The 19,678-nt window shown below is 41.3% G+C and overlaps 2 protein-coding genes across 2 annotated transcripts; one reads left to right on the plus strand and one right to left on the minus strand.

Moving 5' to 3' along the window:
* Positions 1 to 950: 950 nt before the first annotated feature.
* stra6 (signaling receptor and transporter of retinol STRA6) lies at positions 951 to 14,033 on the plus strand. The gene is made up of 17 exons (XM_034535647.1): positions 951 to 1,021; positions 2,156 to 2,222; positions 3,061 to 3,143; positions 3,984 to 4,117; positions 4,673 to 4,839; positions 5,637 to 5,762; positions 6,529 to 6,596; positions 7,403 to 7,482; positions 7,574 to 7,635; positions 7,762 to 7,924; positions 9,218 to 9,293; positions 9,723 to 9,856; positions 10,246 to 10,362; positions 10,636 to 10,738; positions 10,832 to 10,995; positions 11,680 to 11,823; positions 13,140 to 14,033. Exons 1-17 carry the CDS (start codon positions 951 to 953, stop codon positions 13,376 to 13,378), a joined length of 1,998 nt encoding a protein of 665 aa, XP_034391538.1. The 3' UTR covers positions 13,379 to 14,033.
* A 539-nt stretch (positions 14,034 to 14,572) lies between these two features.
* islr2 (immunoglobulin superfamily containing leucine-rich repeat 2) lies at positions 14,573 to 18,911 on the minus strand. Its single transcript, XM_034535646.1, has 2 exons — positions 18,569 to 18,911; positions 14,573 to 17,852 (listed from the first exon to the last, which is right to left on the minus strand). The coding sequence occupies exon 2, from the start codon at positions 17,841 to 17,843 to the stop codon at positions 15,705 to 15,707; it is 2,139 nt and encodes a 712-aa protein (XP_034391537.1). The 5' UTR covers positions 17,844 to 17,852; positions 18,569 to 18,911; the 3' UTR covers positions 14,573 to 15,704.
* Positions 18,912 to 19,678: the final 767 nt, after the last annotated feature.

Raw genomic sequence — 19,678 nt, forward strand, 5'->3', positions numbered from 1 at the left:
GTACTCGTATCATGTTGAAAACATAGATTTGCCCTTTTCTTTCGGATCTTTATCAATTGTTTACAGGATTACTTTTATTACTGTTTGGAAATCACCCGTTTTCAGATGAACCATATTTTTCTTTTATACAACATAATAACTTGATACCAGTGGGGGAAATTAAAGATGCAGGTTTTGAAAACTATTTCCACATAAATATATGCCCTTGGACATCTTTATTTTAATTTATCGGCGGAAGACAAAGTACTGGGTTGAATGAACCTTTCCTTGATCCTTATCAGGCTGAAGGTGCAGAGTTATGTAGGGAGGTGTGATCTGACTGTCCGTCCTGAAAACATGCAGTTCATCCATCGTACTTTATTTGGTTCCACCATCAATGTGGAACTCGGCTCTGATAGGAAAGGCTCATCGCTCCCAGCTACCCACACAGTCCTACAGTAGCTGGAGTTTTTATAACTCTGCATATCTGACCTCGTCAACTATCGGCCTCAGGTCCAATAACACAAGCCCAAAAGTAGATGTAATCCCTGTAAATCGCAGGTGGCCTTCCAGATTGGCTGCCCAGATCTCCACTTGTTCCCTCTTTTCACACACTGCCCCCCTCTCACTCTCTCCCCAGGATCCCAGTGTGGTGGTAACCCTCAGCTGAAATAGGGCCTTTGCAGGGTGGAGGCAGCACGCTGCAGCCAGGACTTGTCACATTACTCTCAGCTCCACAGTGGGACGAGGGCACCTGAATACAGACTGAGGGAGAGTAACTGAGTCGGAGTGAGGGCTAGACCAAACACAGGGAAGCAAGGACGCCTCTGCAGCAGCAACTGAGTCCAACTTGGGAGACTCTTTTAACTCTTGAGTCAAGTGGATCGCAGCAGTGTGTCGGCAAAGATTGTGGTTAAAAGTACTCCAGCCTCCTGTAAGACGTTGGACCTGTTTAAAAAAGAGACAGCACAATGGATAAGGATGCTCTAGTTGACTATGAGTATCCAGACCTGGATCCGTTGCCGTCCAAAATTGAAGCAGAGTAAGTACAATCTCTTCACCTTGTTGAAGGCTTAAATCTCAACTTAGTTTAGTTTTGTATGTTTTATTTCTGTTTGTCTAAAACTCAAAATGTCCAGTTTGTCCATTATTTAACTTGTATTTAAAGTTTTCAAGATACAGCTCTCATTGAGATATTAGGTGACACTTGGCACATTTCTACCGTGCCGGTGTCAATGTGTGGTCTTGTTTCTGTTCAGTATTTCAGAAGAAGCTGCCTCATTTTCATGCCTCGAATGCAGGTTTTAGGTTTTGCACCCATAAAAAGTATGACAGTTTTGACAAAATAATTTGTTTACGTTTTTACTGTTCATATTTTCAAAAAGAAGAAGATGTAGTGTACCATACAAAGTAAGATGTACAGTTCGTAGCTGCAACTGACAGTCTTATCGCATCATTCTTTGCTCCTGGCCCATCCCACAATGCAACAGGGCACATGCAGTATTTACGGTTCTTTTTGGGATGTTCACCAGCTTATTAATATAATATTTATATTTTAAAATGGCCTCAGATGAGCAATAGAGCAGCAATACGATGTCATTTGTCACCCTGTTAACCTAATAAACTGTTAATATGTTGTTGTGTAAACTGTGTTGAGTTGTGGTGTAAAAAGTGTTTGTGTTGTCACTACTGTAGCTCACTCAGCCAGCCCGGAATGAGAATTTTTACATTTATTTTAGACACACTCTGCTCTCTGAGTTCCATGTTACGAATTCAAGTGACTGTTGTGGAAAATGTCAAAACATTAATTCTGGAAGCTGCCATCTTTATGCTCACAGATCACACAGTGAATGTAGCATGTTCTCCCAAACTAGAATCAATCACGTATGAAGCCTTCTCTGAACATCAAAGTTGTAATAACTACCCCATGACCAGGCATTCCAGTGTACAGGAACTTGAACATAGGCATTTGTTGTTTTCCCGTGTCACGCTGATACCAATCCGTTTAAATGCAAATCTCTGCTGTGGGATTTCAGCTACAAAGTTTCCAGCACCAAATGGTCCTGACAGTGACGTGTGAAAGGTTTATAGGTGTGGGTCTGCTCAGTGACTCAAATCCTAGAGTCTTAAGTTTGATTGTTTTTTTCATGTGTGTATGTTTTGTTCCTTTTTTTAGAATAATCCTTCCATGTGACCCTACTGCTGATGACAGGCTCTTCTACATATGCATCACTGCAATATCTGTAAGTTCTGTTGGATTCATGTGATGCAACATTAAGCTGTCCTGGCATTCAAATTCACTGGGTGCCTGATATCACATCTTATTTTCAGACATTTAGCATGTTTTGTGATGTGCCTTAGAGATATGATGATTTTGTTTCCTGTGATAAAGTTATGCATCGGAGTGTTTTCGTTCATTGTTTGGCTATTAGTTAACAGGATGTCTCAAAAGTTGGGAACAGGTTTTAATGCAAAAGGAGCCTGGTTCAAAAACCACATGATCCAGATCCAGGTGTTCATTCAGGGTCACACTGAACGAGTCACATTACAAAATATGTCTAATGTGCTTATCAATATGATTTATTTTCTCGAGATCCTGAACCCAAAATGGTGACTTGATATATCTAATATAAAAATAGATTTGCTCTCCAAGTAATTGCACTCGCATCAAATGAATCGAGTAATACGAATGAAAAATGAATCGAAGATAATCACGAGTGCAGAAGATTTAACAATCTTGTTGCTCGACCACTGTGAGATCCAGTAATGTTCACTCCTATGAGGTTAGTTTCTCACCGTCTGATGTCTGCTTTAAAGACTGTAGTCGGTCCAGACTGTCCCATTTTAGAGCAAGGCAGTCCTCCTTATGTTTCCTAAATGTGTCACAGGTCATCACAGACCATTGAACTCTCTCTGGTCAGTGATCCTGACTGATGACGATTCATTCAGACCACATCCATGGGGAGCACTAATGAGACACCGGGGCTTGGCAGGTTTGCGGGGTCATGTCTGAACTCTGGGGAACCCACAGCTGCATGCTACCGTGTAGATGAGGCTAACTGGCATTTCTTCTCCTCCTAGCTCGTTGTCATGCTGATCCTCGCAATCCTAGCCAGACGCACGAAGGCGGGCGACAGACAGAAAGGACTCACAGGTTTACTCAGGTGAGGCTGTATTTTAACTTCTATGTCTCCTTTCTTGAATGACAATAAGCACCATTATTAAATGACTTGCTTTTATAGGACCCTACTTGTAACTTGACTTGGTCTAGCCTAGTAAAATGCATATCATTTGCATTACTATTGATCTTTGTCCTCCGTAAAAAGCAGATCTATAGATTGATTTCCTTTTTACCTGTCACTCATTGGCTTCCATTCATTTCCATATTGTTATGTTTCATAAACACAGTGAACATTCTGCAGAGAGATGCAGGGTAATGCTGGGTAATAATTTTCTGATAATTTATTGTATTTTAATGAACTCGCATATCCAGATATCATGGTACACGGTACGTAGTCTAAATTGATAATAACGAGCAATACTAATTAAAATCTCTCAGAAAATCGGATTATTCTGTACTAAAGTTAAGAAAATAGTCAGCACTTTTCATTTGTCAAGTACACGAGTATACAACACCATCTGGTTATTTCATATAAACTAAAAAACATATAATATAATATGAATTAATTAATAGTACAAAGGCACTAATTTCATCGTTTGACTTGCTGATTGCTGTCCCTTCAGCAATTGGCCCCCAAATCGGTTGGAGTTGCGCAGTGGCCAACAGGTGGTCCTACAGGGTGACTTCCAGGTGTGAATGTGTGTAATTGTGGAGTTTTGGTGGTGATGAGAGCTTTCATGCTCAGTGAATTGAGTTGGAAAACTGTGATGGATTTTTCACTCTCAACCCAGTTTTAAGACTCATAGTTGATTATAGGACAGTGACATTCAAATGTGAGGCTGGTAACGTAAGGGCTCTAAATACCTGCTGCTTGATTTCACAGTCCGGTCAACTTCCTGGATCATACTCAGCACAAGGGCCTTGCAGTGGCTGTGTTTGGAGTGCTCCTGTGCAAACTGTGGGGCCTGATCATATCGCCGAACCCCCTCCCCTTCACAACAGACACAGAGAATAAACGTGAGAAAGTCGTCTTGGTTCTTCCTGCACCAGCATCAGCAAATTTGCATTCACTTTTTACACCGATTGTAAATTCTTTTACACTTTTTAATGTTTATTTTGGTAGTTTTAACAAGTGGATAACGGATAATTAGGCAGCATCAAATGGACACATAAATATTAATTGTATAAAATATTTGTGTTATGTAATTGGATTATGTTGTTTCCATGTGTCTCTTGTTATTTTCAACTAAGCTTTACAATAAGCTTTTTTTCTGAAATGAAATTACATAAGAATTGACTCTAAGGAGTCGGTTCCCTGCTACTTCACACAATCCCCAAAAGAACAAGGTTCAGCACACTAGAAAATGTTGTGACTATGCAGCAGAATTAGATATTAGATCCCTCATAGTTTCCACACATTATGAGAAAAGGTGTTTTAAGGGTATAACCGAAGTATAATTATTTGTTTCTCAAAGTTTCAATTGTGTGTAGTAGTCTCTAGTAAATCACAAATCTGTGTGTATTGCTTCTGATGCTGTGCTTAGTCTTCACACAGTTTTGTTGTATTTGCAGAGAACTGGGTGATTCTAGGAGTCTTCTACTACCCCGCACTATACTACCCTCTCCTGGCATGTGGTACTTTGCATAATAAAGTTGGCTATGTACTTGGTAGCCTCTTGTCTTGGACGCACTTTGGTATTCTGGTCTGGCAGAAGATTGACTGTCCCAGAACACCTCTGGTAAGTAAAGATGACAGAAATAGATTCATGAGGATTACAGTGATTTATATTGTCTAGATTTTCACTGGATTAACTTTCTTAGTAATGTGTCATCTGTCTGAGTCTCAAGGATTATTTCAGAGAAAACGCAGGTTAGTTCTGGTCTGGAAACCCATTAATTGCCAAACAAAGCTGGTCTGTAGCACATGTAAGAGATGTGATTTGAAAAGATGAATATCCGGCTTTTCAGATGGACACATGGTTGGAGTTTCTAACCTTACTTAATCCCAGATTTTGTCCACGTTGTTTGGGTTTTCTCTGAGACTCAAAATAATTAGTTCCACTGTCTGTTGGTCTTAATCAAAAGCTTTGTCACAGTTAATCTGTTTAGTGTGTGTGTGTCAGGAAAGAGAGACACCCAGGCTTTGGATGGCTCCCCTTTTCTTTTTCTTTTTTTTAATAGTGGCAATGATCCCACCATGAGCTGGCACACACCAAACGCTGCAGGGAACATTTGAGCTCATCTGCATGACTAAACTCAACGTGAAGACAACAGAATACATTTTAATAAATATTATATTTAGTATAGTATTTATTTCTAAACATGAAAAAAAGAAAAATCACACGCTATTATATCACGGCATTTGGTGTCAAAACTTAATGATACACATTTTAAATATGTGAGCATTTTCTATGGCATTTAGAAAATAAAACTTTGTGTCAATACAATGTCGTTTCAACATGTATTTCTAGTGTGTCCCCCAAACTCCGAAAACAAATTGTTAGGTAATTTAAAGTTTTTTTTAATTATTTTGCAGATACACAAGCACTACTCTCTTTTCTCCAGCCTGCCCCAGATAGCTTGCTTGGCATTCCTTAGTTTCCAGTATCCCCTTTTCCTATTCAAGGGCTTAAAGGGCACCGAAAAGAACAACGCTTCAGAGGTAAGTCTTGATCTTAGTGCAGCTCCTTTGCCATGTCTGCTTCAGGTTGCTTGTACAGCCCTTATAACACTAATCGTTTGGCCTGTTTACGCAACAAACTGGATACAAGATCGATTTTCTACATTCGCTTAAGAACTATTTAAAAAATCTCTCTTAAGACGCACATTTCTTCTGAATCTGTGCACGTGAGGAACCTTTATAAGCCACCTTCTAATCAAGGGGCTTATCAAGCTCATACAGTCTAGGCTGAGGGAAAATGTGAAGTCCAACGCAGCATGCCAGTCTAATCATTTTAAGTAGATTTGACGTTATTGGTTTACGTTATGTTCTTGAGCAGATTATGAAAAGGTTGCCTTGTTTTTTCACCGAGGAGACACAATGCTGTGTTTATGTGATGCTAATCTCAGTATGGGTGTGACAAAGCTGAGGCTGAGGCACTTGCCCGAGTGTCACCCCCCCCCCCCCCCCCCTCCCCTCCACCCCACAGGAACGTACCTGACACCATAAATTTACACAGATACGGAAACTTATCTAAATAAGCTTTATTTTTTAACCAATTCTGTTCCCACATGTTCCCCCAAAGTTCAGATTGAAACACTACCTCATGCCACGTACCTACAAAGGAGTTCAGGAATATGAAGGCCTAACTGAAAAACCTAACCCAAAAATCCATTCAATCGTATAATTCAACTTTGCAGCACTATCTTAACCTATTTACAATATCATGTGGTTCCTTTCATGATTGCTGTCCACTTTTTTCTATTAGGATCTCAGCAGCAGCTATTATAAAGAGTATGTGAAGAAAGTGCTCAAGAAGAAGCCCATCAAAATCTGGTGAGAATTGTTGCCTATTATCAGTAACACATGTGATTTGCTGCATTGTTAGATGTCATGTTTGTCTTTTAGATGTATAATGTCTGTGAGCTGTTTTCCTAAAATAAGAGACTTGGATTCACGTAACTTGTTTAGCTGGATGTTACTTTTTTAAGTGATCTGGTGGTATGACAGATTGACAGATTGACAGATTGAAAGGACACATTTGTGGTGATTCTAGTTGAGATTGTTTTCAGCAACTCTGAGTGATAATCGCACCGAACATTTACTGGAGAAATGTGCCCATGTTCTTGTTACATTTATAACATTTATCATCTTGTGCCAATTTTAAACAGTTTGAGGTGTAACATAATAAGATTTTATAATTGATGAACTACTCCCACATCCAGCCGATCCTTCTTTGTCCAAATGAAAAATTTACTTTTATCTGAGGACAATTACGTGCAAAATATATCTATCACAATAGAAATATCAATAATGGTGTGGAATGGAGACTATCTAGAGGAAAAGGATTGCCGACCTGTTTGTGCTATTTTTGTAAAGAACTTAATTTGTTCTGCTGGTCGGAAGAATTGTAAATATTTCCACATACAGTCGATGCAAAGGACCAAAGTGTCATGCAAAGAATGTAGGTGAATGAGCACCAGCAAATAATGTATTTTATCTTCCATTTGTAGAGAATGTATGACTCTACCAACAAAGAAACACTTTTTTATGTGTATTTGATGTATTCAAGGATGATGGCAAAAAGGGCTCATGAATTCCTTGAAGTGTAAATGTGTGCCTCTGTTTACCTTTCACCTCAGCACATCGAGCTCAGAGACGCCAAAGCTCCCTCAAAGAATAATTGATGCTGTGAAGTCATATATTTATACACCAGAGGAAGGTAAAGGTTGGTCCTGTGTAGTGTCTGGTTATGCCTTCAAGTGTTGTCTTGTCATTTAAATTAAAACTGCAACTTCTTCTGTTTCAAACAGCTTTCCGTTTTCCACTGAAGTTGGCTATATCTTGTGTGGTGTCATGTATTACCCTGTATCAGGTAAGTGCCATATATATTAGACTCCAAGTGCTAGACACTCTATTCACCTGATGGTAAGTTGATTGACTTGGTTGGTTGATGTTTTCCTTTCCAGTAATTCCTTTTTATTTATTGTTATTGTTTTAGGTGGGTCTTCTACTGATCTCGGCAGTGGTGCCGCAGCTCCAGATTGCCCGTTTGGGAGTCGATGAAGACATCGCCAACGTTTTAGCTGGCTTCAAGATTATGCTGGCCCCGGACAAACATGAAGTGGTCAGAATAGTGGTTCATTACATCTGGTGTGTAGAAGGTGAGTGAGATATTACATTACATTACATTACATGTCATTTAGCTGACGCTTTTATCCAAAGCGACTTACAATAAGTGCATTAAACCATGAGTCCAAACTCAGAACAACAAGAATCAAGCAAGTACAATTTCTTCAATAACGTTAAACTACAGAGTACTATCCGTACGTGCCATTTAAGTGCTACTAAAGTGCTAAACAACAAAGTGCTATCGGTAAGGGACATTTAAGTGCTACTAGAATGCTACTACGGCTCTACCCTCCCTATTCAAGGTATAGTCGAAAAAGATGTGTTTTTAGTTTGCGACGGAAGATGTAGAGACAATGGGGAGCTCGTTCCACCAATGAGGAGCCAGCACAGCAAACAGTCGTGATTTTGTTGAGTGTTTAGCTCGAAGTGAAGGAGCTACAAGCCGATTGGCAGAAGCCGAGTGAAGTGAACGGGCTGGGGTGTACGGTTTGACCATGTCCTGGATGTAGACTGGAACCGATCTGTTCGCAGCACGGTACGCAAGTACCAATGTTTTGAAGCGGATGCGGGCGGCCACCGGTAACCAGTGAAGGTCGCGGAGGAGCGGAGTAGTGTGGGTAAATTTCAGGAGGTTGAAGACCAGTCAAGCAGCTGCATTCTGGATGAGCTGTAGAGGTCGAATGGCATTAGCAGGTAGACCTGCCAGGAGGGAGTTGCAATAGTCCAGCCGTGAGATGACCAGAGCCTGGACCAGAACCTGTGCCGCCTTCTGAGTGAGAAGGGGTCGTATTCTCCTGATGTTGTACAGCATGTACCTACAGGAGCGTGTTATTGCGGTAATGTTGGCAGTCAGGGAGAGTTGACTGTCGAGCGTCACACCGATATAATAATATATAATAATAGAATAATAATAATGTGTTCACCTGCATGATGGCTGCTGGAACAAAGCTGGTTTTATACCGCTTTGTTCTGCACCGTGGTACTAAATACCTCCGTCTGGAGTGGAGAAGCTGAAATTCCCTGTGCAAAGGGTGGAAGTCTTTCCTTAAAATGGAGCCGGCTATCCGTTCTAACTGGTGTACAGGGATTAAGTTGTGTCTCACCAATCAGCTTGCTGGACCATTTCACAATATGATGCAGAGAGCTTCTGTTATGTTGATGCAGAATGTACATGTATTTATTCAGTCGCATCACATTCGAGTCATTGAACATTTACATGGCCCTCCTCATGAGCGTGTTGCACATACATGTGCTATGCTAATTGTCAATAAATAACACCCTCCATTAGTGAACAACCTAAATGCTGTGTGCTCCTTTCCCTGCAGTGTGCTACATCTCAGCAATGACCCTGTCTGGTTTGGTCAACCTGGCCATGCTCATGCGGTCCATGGTTCTGCATCGGTAGGTGTGAAAAAGAACAGTGCTGTATTTTCCTTCTTTTTTTTTCTATTTTCTTCCCATGATTTCCAAAAATCACGAGCGTGCTTCTCATTCTGGTTCCTTCATTATAATGCGATGGCTCACAGAGGAGTTATTATAACATAATAGAGTACTAATCAGTCAGACAGACAAAATAGGATTTACTCTGCTTTAACTGCAGCTGGAATAGAAAATGGCTATTAAGATAAGAAATGAAATACTGTCCCATTACCATAAATTACATCGTATTAAAATAAATGGGTTTCCATGGCCGAGTATTGAATTGCATATCGGTCGTATCCGATGCTAAATTACCTCTTCAATTAAGTATGTAATTGGAACATTTATGGATGAATCAGTTTGTGTTTTGCATAGTGCTGCATTGTCTTGATAGTGTTTTTGCATCTGTAGGTCAAACCTGAAGGGGCTGTACAGAGGAGACGTCTATAATGTTTACAACTGCCAGAGAAGTATCAGGGCTTCGCGACCAGCACTGGTCTGCTGGATGGGATACACCAGCTTCACTGCAGCTCACATCTGCATCGGTACAATTGCATATCGAATCCTTAACGTCGAGGAATATTGATTTTTTTTTTTTAAAAACATATCTCCAGTATCTTTAGATTTTATATATTTTTATTGTTTTTTATTTTATTTTATTGCTACAGAAATGCTGCTAAACCTTAGATATTGTGTATCTTAGATATACTGTCCCCCTAGCAGAGACAAAAAATATCCTCAATTAGGCCAAATAGCCTCAGCCAGGCATTACATTTCAACATATCAAGCCATATTATTAGCACTCGGTCTGTTCATAACTCCCTCTGTTTGTTTGTGGATACTTCTCAAATTCTGTTCTTGCGGTTTCGCATAAGAAACGGTGGCTTCACTGTGATATCTGTGAGGCCCTGAAGCTCTGATCTCTCGTCTTCAGGCATGATCGTCCAAACCATGGTTTTCTTCTTCTGCCTTCTGATCGGTGTCTTCCTCATCATCATACCTGTACTGCACGGAGAGAATCTTATTCTCTTTCAGATCCTGTGGAGCATGTTGGTGAGTGTCACATCTCACTTCCGTGGTTTTTTGGATAACTCAAAAAAAGCATGTTGGTTATTATAGAATTGAGGCTGCATTCTTACTTCCTGAAAACTTGACACCTGTAAATGATTTCAATCAACAGCAACATCATTCTCCATGAATTGTATGTTGCACAGTAATGGCTTTATATCATATATTGTTCGGTCAGTTACAACATGATTCCTGTGCCTTCTGTCTTTCTTCTATCACTGCAGGAGATGTTTGATTGTTGATTGTCTTCCCTTTAGGCCCTTCTGGCTGATGATTATCTTGGCTGTGTTGATTCAACATATCACCGGCAGGTTTTGCTTCATCAAAAAAACAGCAGGCACACGGGACCTAGACAACAGGTGAGTCACTATAGTCATATTCATTTATTTTATGTTTTTACTATAATTGCATCATTGTCCTCTATGTTTAATGCATCCTATGCTGTTTTACAGGGGTAGTCTGTTCCTGCTGACGTACCTGCTGTTTCCAGTCAATGTTCTGATCGGGGTGCTACTGGCAGTGTGGCGCATGGTCATCACAGCCCTGTTCAACATTGTCCACATGGGACGCATGGACATCAGTCTTCTTAACCGCAATGTGGAGGCATTTGACCCAGGTGAGCTGGATATTCTACAGTACAGATGGTGATCAGCACAGCCACAATGTCCCTGTCTGGTATGCTGACCTGGCCAAAGCAGCAGGTCAGGTTCAATGCCACCTCTTAATATTAAGGATAGTGTGTACCTTAGACTCTCTGGGTGCATTGTATATGGGCTCAAATTAAAAAACAAGGCATTGCTTGGGAAGTCAATGTCTTTGGCTTCATTGCGCAATTATATTTTACATTTTCCGAAATTCTTTTGTTCTTAGTCTCAGACACACACTGTTAACATATTCATTGCTATTAACATCATGCTTTTACTTTTCTATATAACACTATGCTTTTTTCCACCTTCCCTGTGGAGGCTTAAAAGAAGCAATTTCCTTTGAGAAAATGTACTTTTACTCATCCCAGTTCGAGGCCTGAAATGCATTTCCTTTCCACTTTACCCTGCCAGCAGCTCACTGCAGCTCATATGATATCTGTATTCTGTGGACTGTAATTGCCCACCGATCTCTGAAATGGCTGCAGATTTAAGACATCTGTTGTCCGGAAAAAGCAGGTGGTTTGAAAAAAGAAGAAGTGTGATTGTATGGCCCATTATGTGTGATTGCCTCAAAGCCAACATGGGGTGCAGTCCTATGTGTTTATTGCTTTTGCCCAGTCAGAGTGATCCCCCCTCCCTGTGTCTGTCTGCAGCCTACCGCTGCTATGCTCATTATCTAAAGATTGAGGTGAGCCAGTCGCACCCTGTGATGAAGGCCTTCTGCGGGATGCTGCTGCAGTCCATGAGGCAGGAGAGCAATGCCCTCTGTGTACAGAGGTCACGGGATGCTGAAGAGGGTCTGTAGCACAAAACTCACATCTTAGTCTGCACACTCATTCAGTGAGAATGATTCATCTCACACTCTGGCGTCAGTGTATTCATGCAGTTAAAGGATAAGGCCGGGTTTTTTCTATGTCGCTCCTTTTTCTTAGTCCTTTCCGAGTCCTTTCTGACTTCTCTACCCTGTTCCCTAGACAAGCACTTTGATTCCTACTGAAAAGAAAACAGGTCACACGTTTTTATTTTTTAAGATAAATAATTGATGTTGTTTTTAATAGTTGTTGGATGACAGTGGATGTCTATGGCCCAGATGAAACTGGTTTATTAGGTTTTGGCTGCAAATGCAATACTTGTTTAAAGGATCAACTCATCGTTGATTTTGGTCTTTTCATGACAAGAATAAAAATATAGAAACGGCCAGTCTTGTCCTCTAAAGATAAACGTTCATATCTACATTTAAAGTGAGTGCAGCGTCTTTAATTTCTCCAGAGAGGTGGAGAATTTAGTGGCAGGTCACTGTTTCACATAATCAGATCATAACACTTTCTTGCACGGGCAAAAGAAATGAAAGCTTCGCCGTTCTGATTTAATATGTCAGGAGAAAATTGAGTCACACTGTGGAATAATTTACAGTCCTGCTGCTGGTCTCAATCAAATCTGTCATAAACTAATCAGCTGTCCTTTATAGCGTGCCCACACACGTCTGAGCCTCACGCCTCTTTCACTAAGAGATAATGTAGTCCTTGTGGTGTTGCATTATACACATTATTCAACCAATGTATCATTTATGTAATTCATACAAAAAATATGAACACCTACTTTGAGGCTGGTCGTTTGTTCTGCAGTGATGGTTTATACTGCTAATGTGTGACAAGAGGCACACGCATTATAGTGACACATTAGCAGGAACTGCATTATTCTGGTTTCTTCCTCGTCACAGTTGAGTCCAATTACACATGTGCAGTGCAGATGTTGCTTGTTTCCATCCACAGAACAAATGCATTATCAGAAATAATCTATTGTATTACAACGATTAGTTCTCCAGTAGCTGATTACACAGATGAGCCACGATAATTGCCTGTTTCGTATTCATGTGGCCCAAGGGGCATAAGCTTTCAGTGTGTTAATGGAATGCCCAATATGCTGGCTCCATGCTTAGAGGATTAGAATATGATTGCTTTCTATTATTACTCTTTCTGAAGCTGGTCCTCAGAGGCCTTAAAGTCTTTTCCATTTCGGTTAAGATAAAGAAAAAAATGACTGTTATTCTTGTGACAATAGGACTTATGTATGACATACCACTGGTGCTATCATGATGTCTGAATGTCCTCAGGGATCCAGCTGGTCAATCAGGAGAAGAAACAGCTCAAAGTGTCCAGCGCCAAGAGGGCCCGCCGGCACTGGCAGCTCCTCTACACCCTGGTCAACAACCCCTCCCTGGTGGGAACCAGGAAGCACTTCCAGCGTCAGGCCGCAGAGAGCTTTCTGAATGGAAGCCTCAACCGCAGTGCCAAGGGGGGGAGCAAAAAGGAGGCAGCAACCAAGAAGGCAGAGACAGATGCCAGCAACTGAACACGAATGTGGCCCTAATTAAGGATTGGTACTTCTGGTTTTGGGCAAGATTAAAGTCATATTATTCATCCAAAATAAGTGCACTTATAGCGCCACAGAGATATTCACCGAGCCTTTCCTGTCTGGAGAGTGTGCATCCTCTTTGTTATCTTCATGTTAAACTGATTGTTTATATGAGGGCCACCGCCTCCAGTCTGATGTGAGAGCTTGTGTGTGATCTCCCAATGAACACACTCATTGTGTGTAATTTCCAATGCATTTATGTGCTTATTTTGGAATGGCACTAGTTTGTTTTATGTTTTAACCTGAAGGTTAATTGCATATGTTTTCCATTATGTTGTCATCAGTGCAGGTAAGGCACATTAATTGTCACCCAAACAAAACAGATGAAGTATCCTTTTAACAAGGGTATTAATGTGTAGATTATTTCACTATTTATTAATTTACATAATGAGGTGTTTTCAGGAGATTCATTTCTCTTTTTTCAATTGTACACATTTTCTGTAATTAACAATAACCTGTGGAATAGGAACTACCAGACAAATTCAACTTTGTATTTTCTGTTTTATTTGTAGATGTTCAAGTCTCAAACCACTAAATTTATCTTTTCTTGTTTCTGATATTCTCCAACTTTACCTCGTTGTCTCTGCATTATCCTGTCGACTTCTAGTAAAAATATGAACACCTGAATTTTCCTTCAAATTACTGTGTAAATAAAACTATACGACCGTTTTCTCTTTTTTATCGTTTAAATGATTGGTATGCTTAATCATAGAGTGGGTTAATTTAAATGCATGGTGTGATGCTGTTGTGTTCAGCGAAATGAACTGCAGGGCCAAAAGGAAGATGAAGACAAAGGGAGGCTTTGTGTTGATCATCGCTTTCAAACGTCGCAGTTTTCTTTCTTCATGCATAACGCTCTACTTTTTCGTATGTTGTTATTAAATATAATAGAAAAATGTCGAAGACATCGAACCAAACCCCCATAATGAAAAAGCATGAAAAGAAGAAAAAACTCCATTCATAAATATTATCTGGGCTGCCTTCGGAATCGATTAAAAACTTAAACTGGAGGCATCAAATCGTAGGCTATAAGTTTTATTTTATTTTTTATTTTTTATTACGGATACATTTTAAAAATTTCAATTTTTCCTGAAATAATTCACACGCAAGGTCAAAGACAACCCCAGAAGGTATTCGGTATAGTTTCATGTTTTATTAATTCCACTTACATAAAATGATGTAAAAAAATCTTAAAAGGTCACGGGTTTTGTTTTTCGTTTGGTTTTACAACAGTTCACAAAAACTCACTATATGCATCCAATTACAAGACAGTGAAGCCAGACACACAGTGCGCCCTTTTGTTAAGGCTTCATAGAAACTGACCCTCGTAAAAAAATAATAATACTAATAATTTCAATTGACATGCGCTTTACATCACAGGTTGACAGTACATCTAAAGTCTTCTAGACTAACACTAATAAAAAGCACACACGGCTACGTGACATGCCATGGACACGTTCATTGTAAAAAGCGAGAGTAAGCAAGCACCCGTTAATTAAGAGGTCAAAGTCGCACATTTTTAAAGCCTTACATTACGTCAAACAACATTTTGTGGGTAAATTACCTGGGATTTACCGTCAAGCACAACACAGTTGAAAGTGAAAATTCCCTTTTTTGGTCTCACAGGACAGCGGGCAGGTCAGCACCGACACCAAATAACTGCATCTCTCACTTAATCAAATATCACTGTGGAGTGGGAGGCGCGGTGTCCACACCTGAAGACATGGCAATATGAGAGATTGCGTTTCTCATCCACATGCATGCACACAACTAAGAAAGAGCAACATTGGTCCCTGTTGTCACTTAATTTGAAATCGCTTTTTAAAAAGATGGCACTTGTTTTTTTTGTTTTTTAATGCTCTCTAAAACCGTGAATACATTTTAAAAAAGAATTTGCCTTTAAAACTCAGCGCGTTGCGGTTTGCGCAATGTGCGCACACGCCGCGTCTGTCCTGCAGAAAGGGAACATTTTTGCTGCTTTCTTGTCAGTTTCGAGGTCTTACAAACTGTAGAAATCTGTGCTTGCGTTGTAAACGTATGTTGCTTAATTTAACTTTACAGTAGACTACACATGTCACATGAATAAATTCACAATCTCAAGTGATTGACGGACTACTTTCTGAGAAAAATGTTGTAAAGATCCACCTTTTTTTGTATGAGAAGCCGTCGTTGTTCACGTGGAGTAATAGATGGTGAGCTACCGGCTTGAATGTAGGCTGATGAAAGTAAAATAGTTGATAGTACTCGCAGACGTCAGCGGAGCTCAGCGGCTTGGCTGCTTGTAGTTGCCGTTGATCTCCTCCGAGATGTTGACTGCCTCCGCTCCCAGCGGTAATCTGTCACTGTACTCCGAGCCCACTTCAAACTCCTCCTGGTTGGTTTTGGATGAGGACTCGGGGATAGATTCTGTCACCACGCTGCCCTCAGCCTCCCCGTCTCCTTCCTCCCCATCGGCCTCTCCCTCCCCCTCGCCTAACTCGCTGGGGTCGAAGGTTTTCTCTGACTCCACAAAAGACGCCCTGGGATCGAAATCTCCTTTTATCTGTTTCTCCATCTGATCCGGATTCTGAGCCTTCATGATCAGCTTGTAGGTCTTACCTTGGTACTTGTATAACAAATGGCAGCAGGTGGCCCCCAGTAAGGGAACAGTGGCCAGACCCAGTAGGAAAATGCTAACAACCACAATAATCAGCAGGGAGGGGATCTTCTTCCTGGTGGTGAAGACCACTTGGACTTGGCAGTCCTGCCCCCCATAGGTGAGACAAAGTGTGTAATTGGTGCCAGGCTCTAAACCATGGAAGCGGTAGGCGTTAACCCCCTCCTCTATATTGGACCACTGAACCATGGAGTGTCCATTCCCTGTATTTACACAGAGGTAGAGCATTTCCAAGGTGCTTTTACTGGATGAGGACTGGTACAGACCCAAGGCCTCTTTATTCACTGTTTCCTGGTTTTCAGTGTGACTCACGTGGAGGTTAGATTTGCTGCTGGGAAGCTGCAGCGGATTCAGCTGCACTTTGGCCTCCGTCTCTGACACTTCTAATGCAATAACACCAAAATCAAACGTGTACTGCTTCAGGTCATCCAAGCTCAGGTTGAAGGCGTGGTTGGAGATGTATTCGCTGCTTTCTCTCACGCCGCACTTGCTCGCAAAGGTGGGGACCTTCGAAGCGCCTCCGACCTGCCCTGTGCCGACATTTTTGTCTGATGAACCTTCAGAGCTGCCCTTTGTCTTGTCGTTAGGCTTGGTCCAGTTAATCACATTGCTTTTGGAGTTCTTGGTCCCTCCAATATTTTTAACGGATGGACGGATCTTGTCCAGCGTAGAATCGAGATTTGAGTCGCTGCCATGTTTTTGGGTGACTGCCATAGACACTTTAATGCTGCTCTCCGCCTTACCTAAATCATTCACCGCAGAGCAGGTGTAATTTCCATCTTCCTTTATACTCATGCGAGGGACGATGAGAGTGCCGTTTCTAAAGATGAGGAATCGATTGTTGGTTGTTTTATCATTAATTGGCACATCATTAATCTCTCCAGTGGAGGGCAAGGGGAACAGAAAATTCTGATTTCCTGCGGTCACCTCCCAGCTGACCTGTGGTGTGGGGCTCCCTTTTGTCTCACAATTTAAGATGAGCATGAATCCCTCATAGAGCTCTGTGCTCTCAATGTTGGGCTCGGATGTTATTTTGACAGTCGGGGCCGTGCAGTCCAGTTTGGGAATCGATGTAACTATTGTACCCTTCAGGTGTTCAGGGGCGTCACATACAATTGAATTTTGGTCGGGGACAGAAATCTTAGTTGTCGTGATCCAATCCCTCAGCCACTCCAGGCTGCAGGAGCATGTGAAGGGGTTGTTAAAAATCTGTAGGTGAGACATTGACGAGAGAACAGTGAAGGTACCCTGCACAATGGTGATAAACTTGTTGTTGTTGATGCGCAGCGACCGTAGGTCTTTGAGAGTGGAAAAGGCGTCCTTTGGTAGGTTCACCATCTCATTGTTGTTCATTTTCAGAAGCTGCAGGGCTGTGAGGTTGAGCAGATCCTCCCATGGAAAGCTCACAATTTTGTTGTAGCTGATGTCCAAGTTGCGGAGCTGGACCAGGGGGGCCAAGGTGTCCGTTTCTATGGTAACTATGTCATTGTGGGCCAGCCAGAGAGAGGTGACCTGTGTGATATTGGTGAAGGTTTTACTTTTCAGTAATTTGATCTTGTTGGCAGAAAGGCTCACGGTGGTAACATTGGAGGGGAGACCCACGGGCACCACCAGCAGGTCTTTGTAAGCACAGTCAGCAAACTGGTGGGCAAATTTATCCTGGCAGCTGCAGAGCTCTGGACAGCACTGCACATTGCCAACCACAGCGGTCCACAAGGCAAGGAGCTGCAGGAGCCGTCTCGCCATTTTCTGCACCTGCAAGCATCAATTATCAGACATTAACGGAAGGTCAAATTTGTACCATATATAACATAACATCCATTAGAGCAGAGGAAATGCACCGTGGAAGCTTTTACATTCCATATCCACTTAATTATGTTTTATTAGTAGGTTGTTATTTTAAAGGGGCATCAAAGCACTTTAATGCACCTCAAGATGCCATGACAAAATTCGTAAAATGAAAGAAGCAGAAAACAAAAACAACCCTAGATGAACACTGCTGCTGTCATGCAATATGATTCAACGCATAGCATGCAACGTTTCCTGTTGCTTCACGTGGTACTTTAACTAATGTACTGCACTAAAAAGACATGTGTGGAAGCCTGAGCACGTTAGAAAAGCATAAATGCATATATAGTCTGAGAGTCCTATTCGCAGCAACGTCAGGGTCAGGTGGTCTCTCCTGCTCCGAGCGCGTCTCCACAATCAAACAAACGGGCGCTTTTCATGGTGATGAAACCTTTGATTTTTACAGTTAATCGAAAAACATTTCACTTTTAGCAAGAGCTGAATTGCATTATTTCCCACGTCAGTTTATACAGCGGTATATTTTGCACACGTGAATAGAAGATGTCCTTTTGATGCGTTTACAACTACAAGGCGATGTTTTTCCACCTTAGCTTAGATCTGGATTGTTCTTTTTTCATCCTTTACCTCCAGTAACTGCCCCATTAACCACTGAATCGTCTTACCTGTCCAATTTTAACTTCAATTCCTGTGTCTTATCAATCACTTCCTGGAGTTTACAATCCTCTCAAACAAGTTTAATGGTCCAAAAAACTCGAGTCCTCATATGTTGCGGATCCTTTCACGTGACTTTTGCAGACATCGACAGCGTTGATGAAGGGCGGTGGAGGGAACATTTTTCCCGGTGAGCCGCTGTTGAGGTCCGACGGCGCTTTTTTCCTCTCCAGCTATGGGATTCACTGCGCGTGCCCGACGCCACGGAGCGAGAACAGGAGCCGTGAACGCGCAGCCTCTCCCATCTCTCTCCTCACTATTAAAGATACAGATGCTCCGGGTCCTCCACCCTGCAACAAAAATATAAATAATTTAGGATCCGATGTTTAATTTATTGCCCCGACCCAAGCCTAATCTTTGACCTCATTCAGGTTGGCTGCAGCCTTATTGTCTTAAATTAAAGGACAGAAGAGAGTTTCCAAACGCACTGACAGGTTTTAAATTAAGTTGTGCTGCGAGCACCAGGCTAAAGACACCATTTTCATCACTGCTGCATTATATGTATTGGTCTTTAATATTAAATGACAACAACAACAAACACGCAAATACATTTAGAGGATTCCAGTGAGCTAAAACACAACATCTTGACCCACATCAGATGCAGATCATTTGATGGCTTTTCATCATGTTATGTGACGCGACGCCAACATTGATGAGTAAACTTTAGTGATTGCGTTACAACCGGAAGTGGTATAGAAAGGTAATAGATTAGAGACCTCTTTAAGGTAAATGACAAATGTGTCATTCTTAATCTTTTTAATCGGAAATAGTTCTCAGTCGCGCTAATTAATCCACTGGTTTGTTGTAAAGGCATGTGGTCGCCTATGGCGTTAAGCGTATTATTTGTAAATAAACATTAAATGTCAGAATTATTCCTTACATGTTTGAGTCATATGGATTAGTGTTTCTGTCTGAAGAGATTTATTTCCTGCTCAAATACTGCCACCGTCTGGTGTACTTCGGTTCAAACAACGAGCCACTTGGCTTATAATGCTAAATGTGTAATATACATTATCACATTTGTGATGGATCTAAAGACTCAGCCCATGCCTCATACATGA

Source organism: Cyclopterus lumpus, chromosome 6 (genome assembly GCF_009769545.1).
Source record: "Cyclopterus lumpus isolate fCycLum1 chromosome 6, fCycLum1.pri, whole genome shotgun sequence".
Taxonomy (NCBI): domain Eukaryota; kingdom Metazoa; phylum Chordata; class Actinopteri; order Perciformes; family Cyclopteridae; genus Cyclopterus; species Cyclopterus lumpus.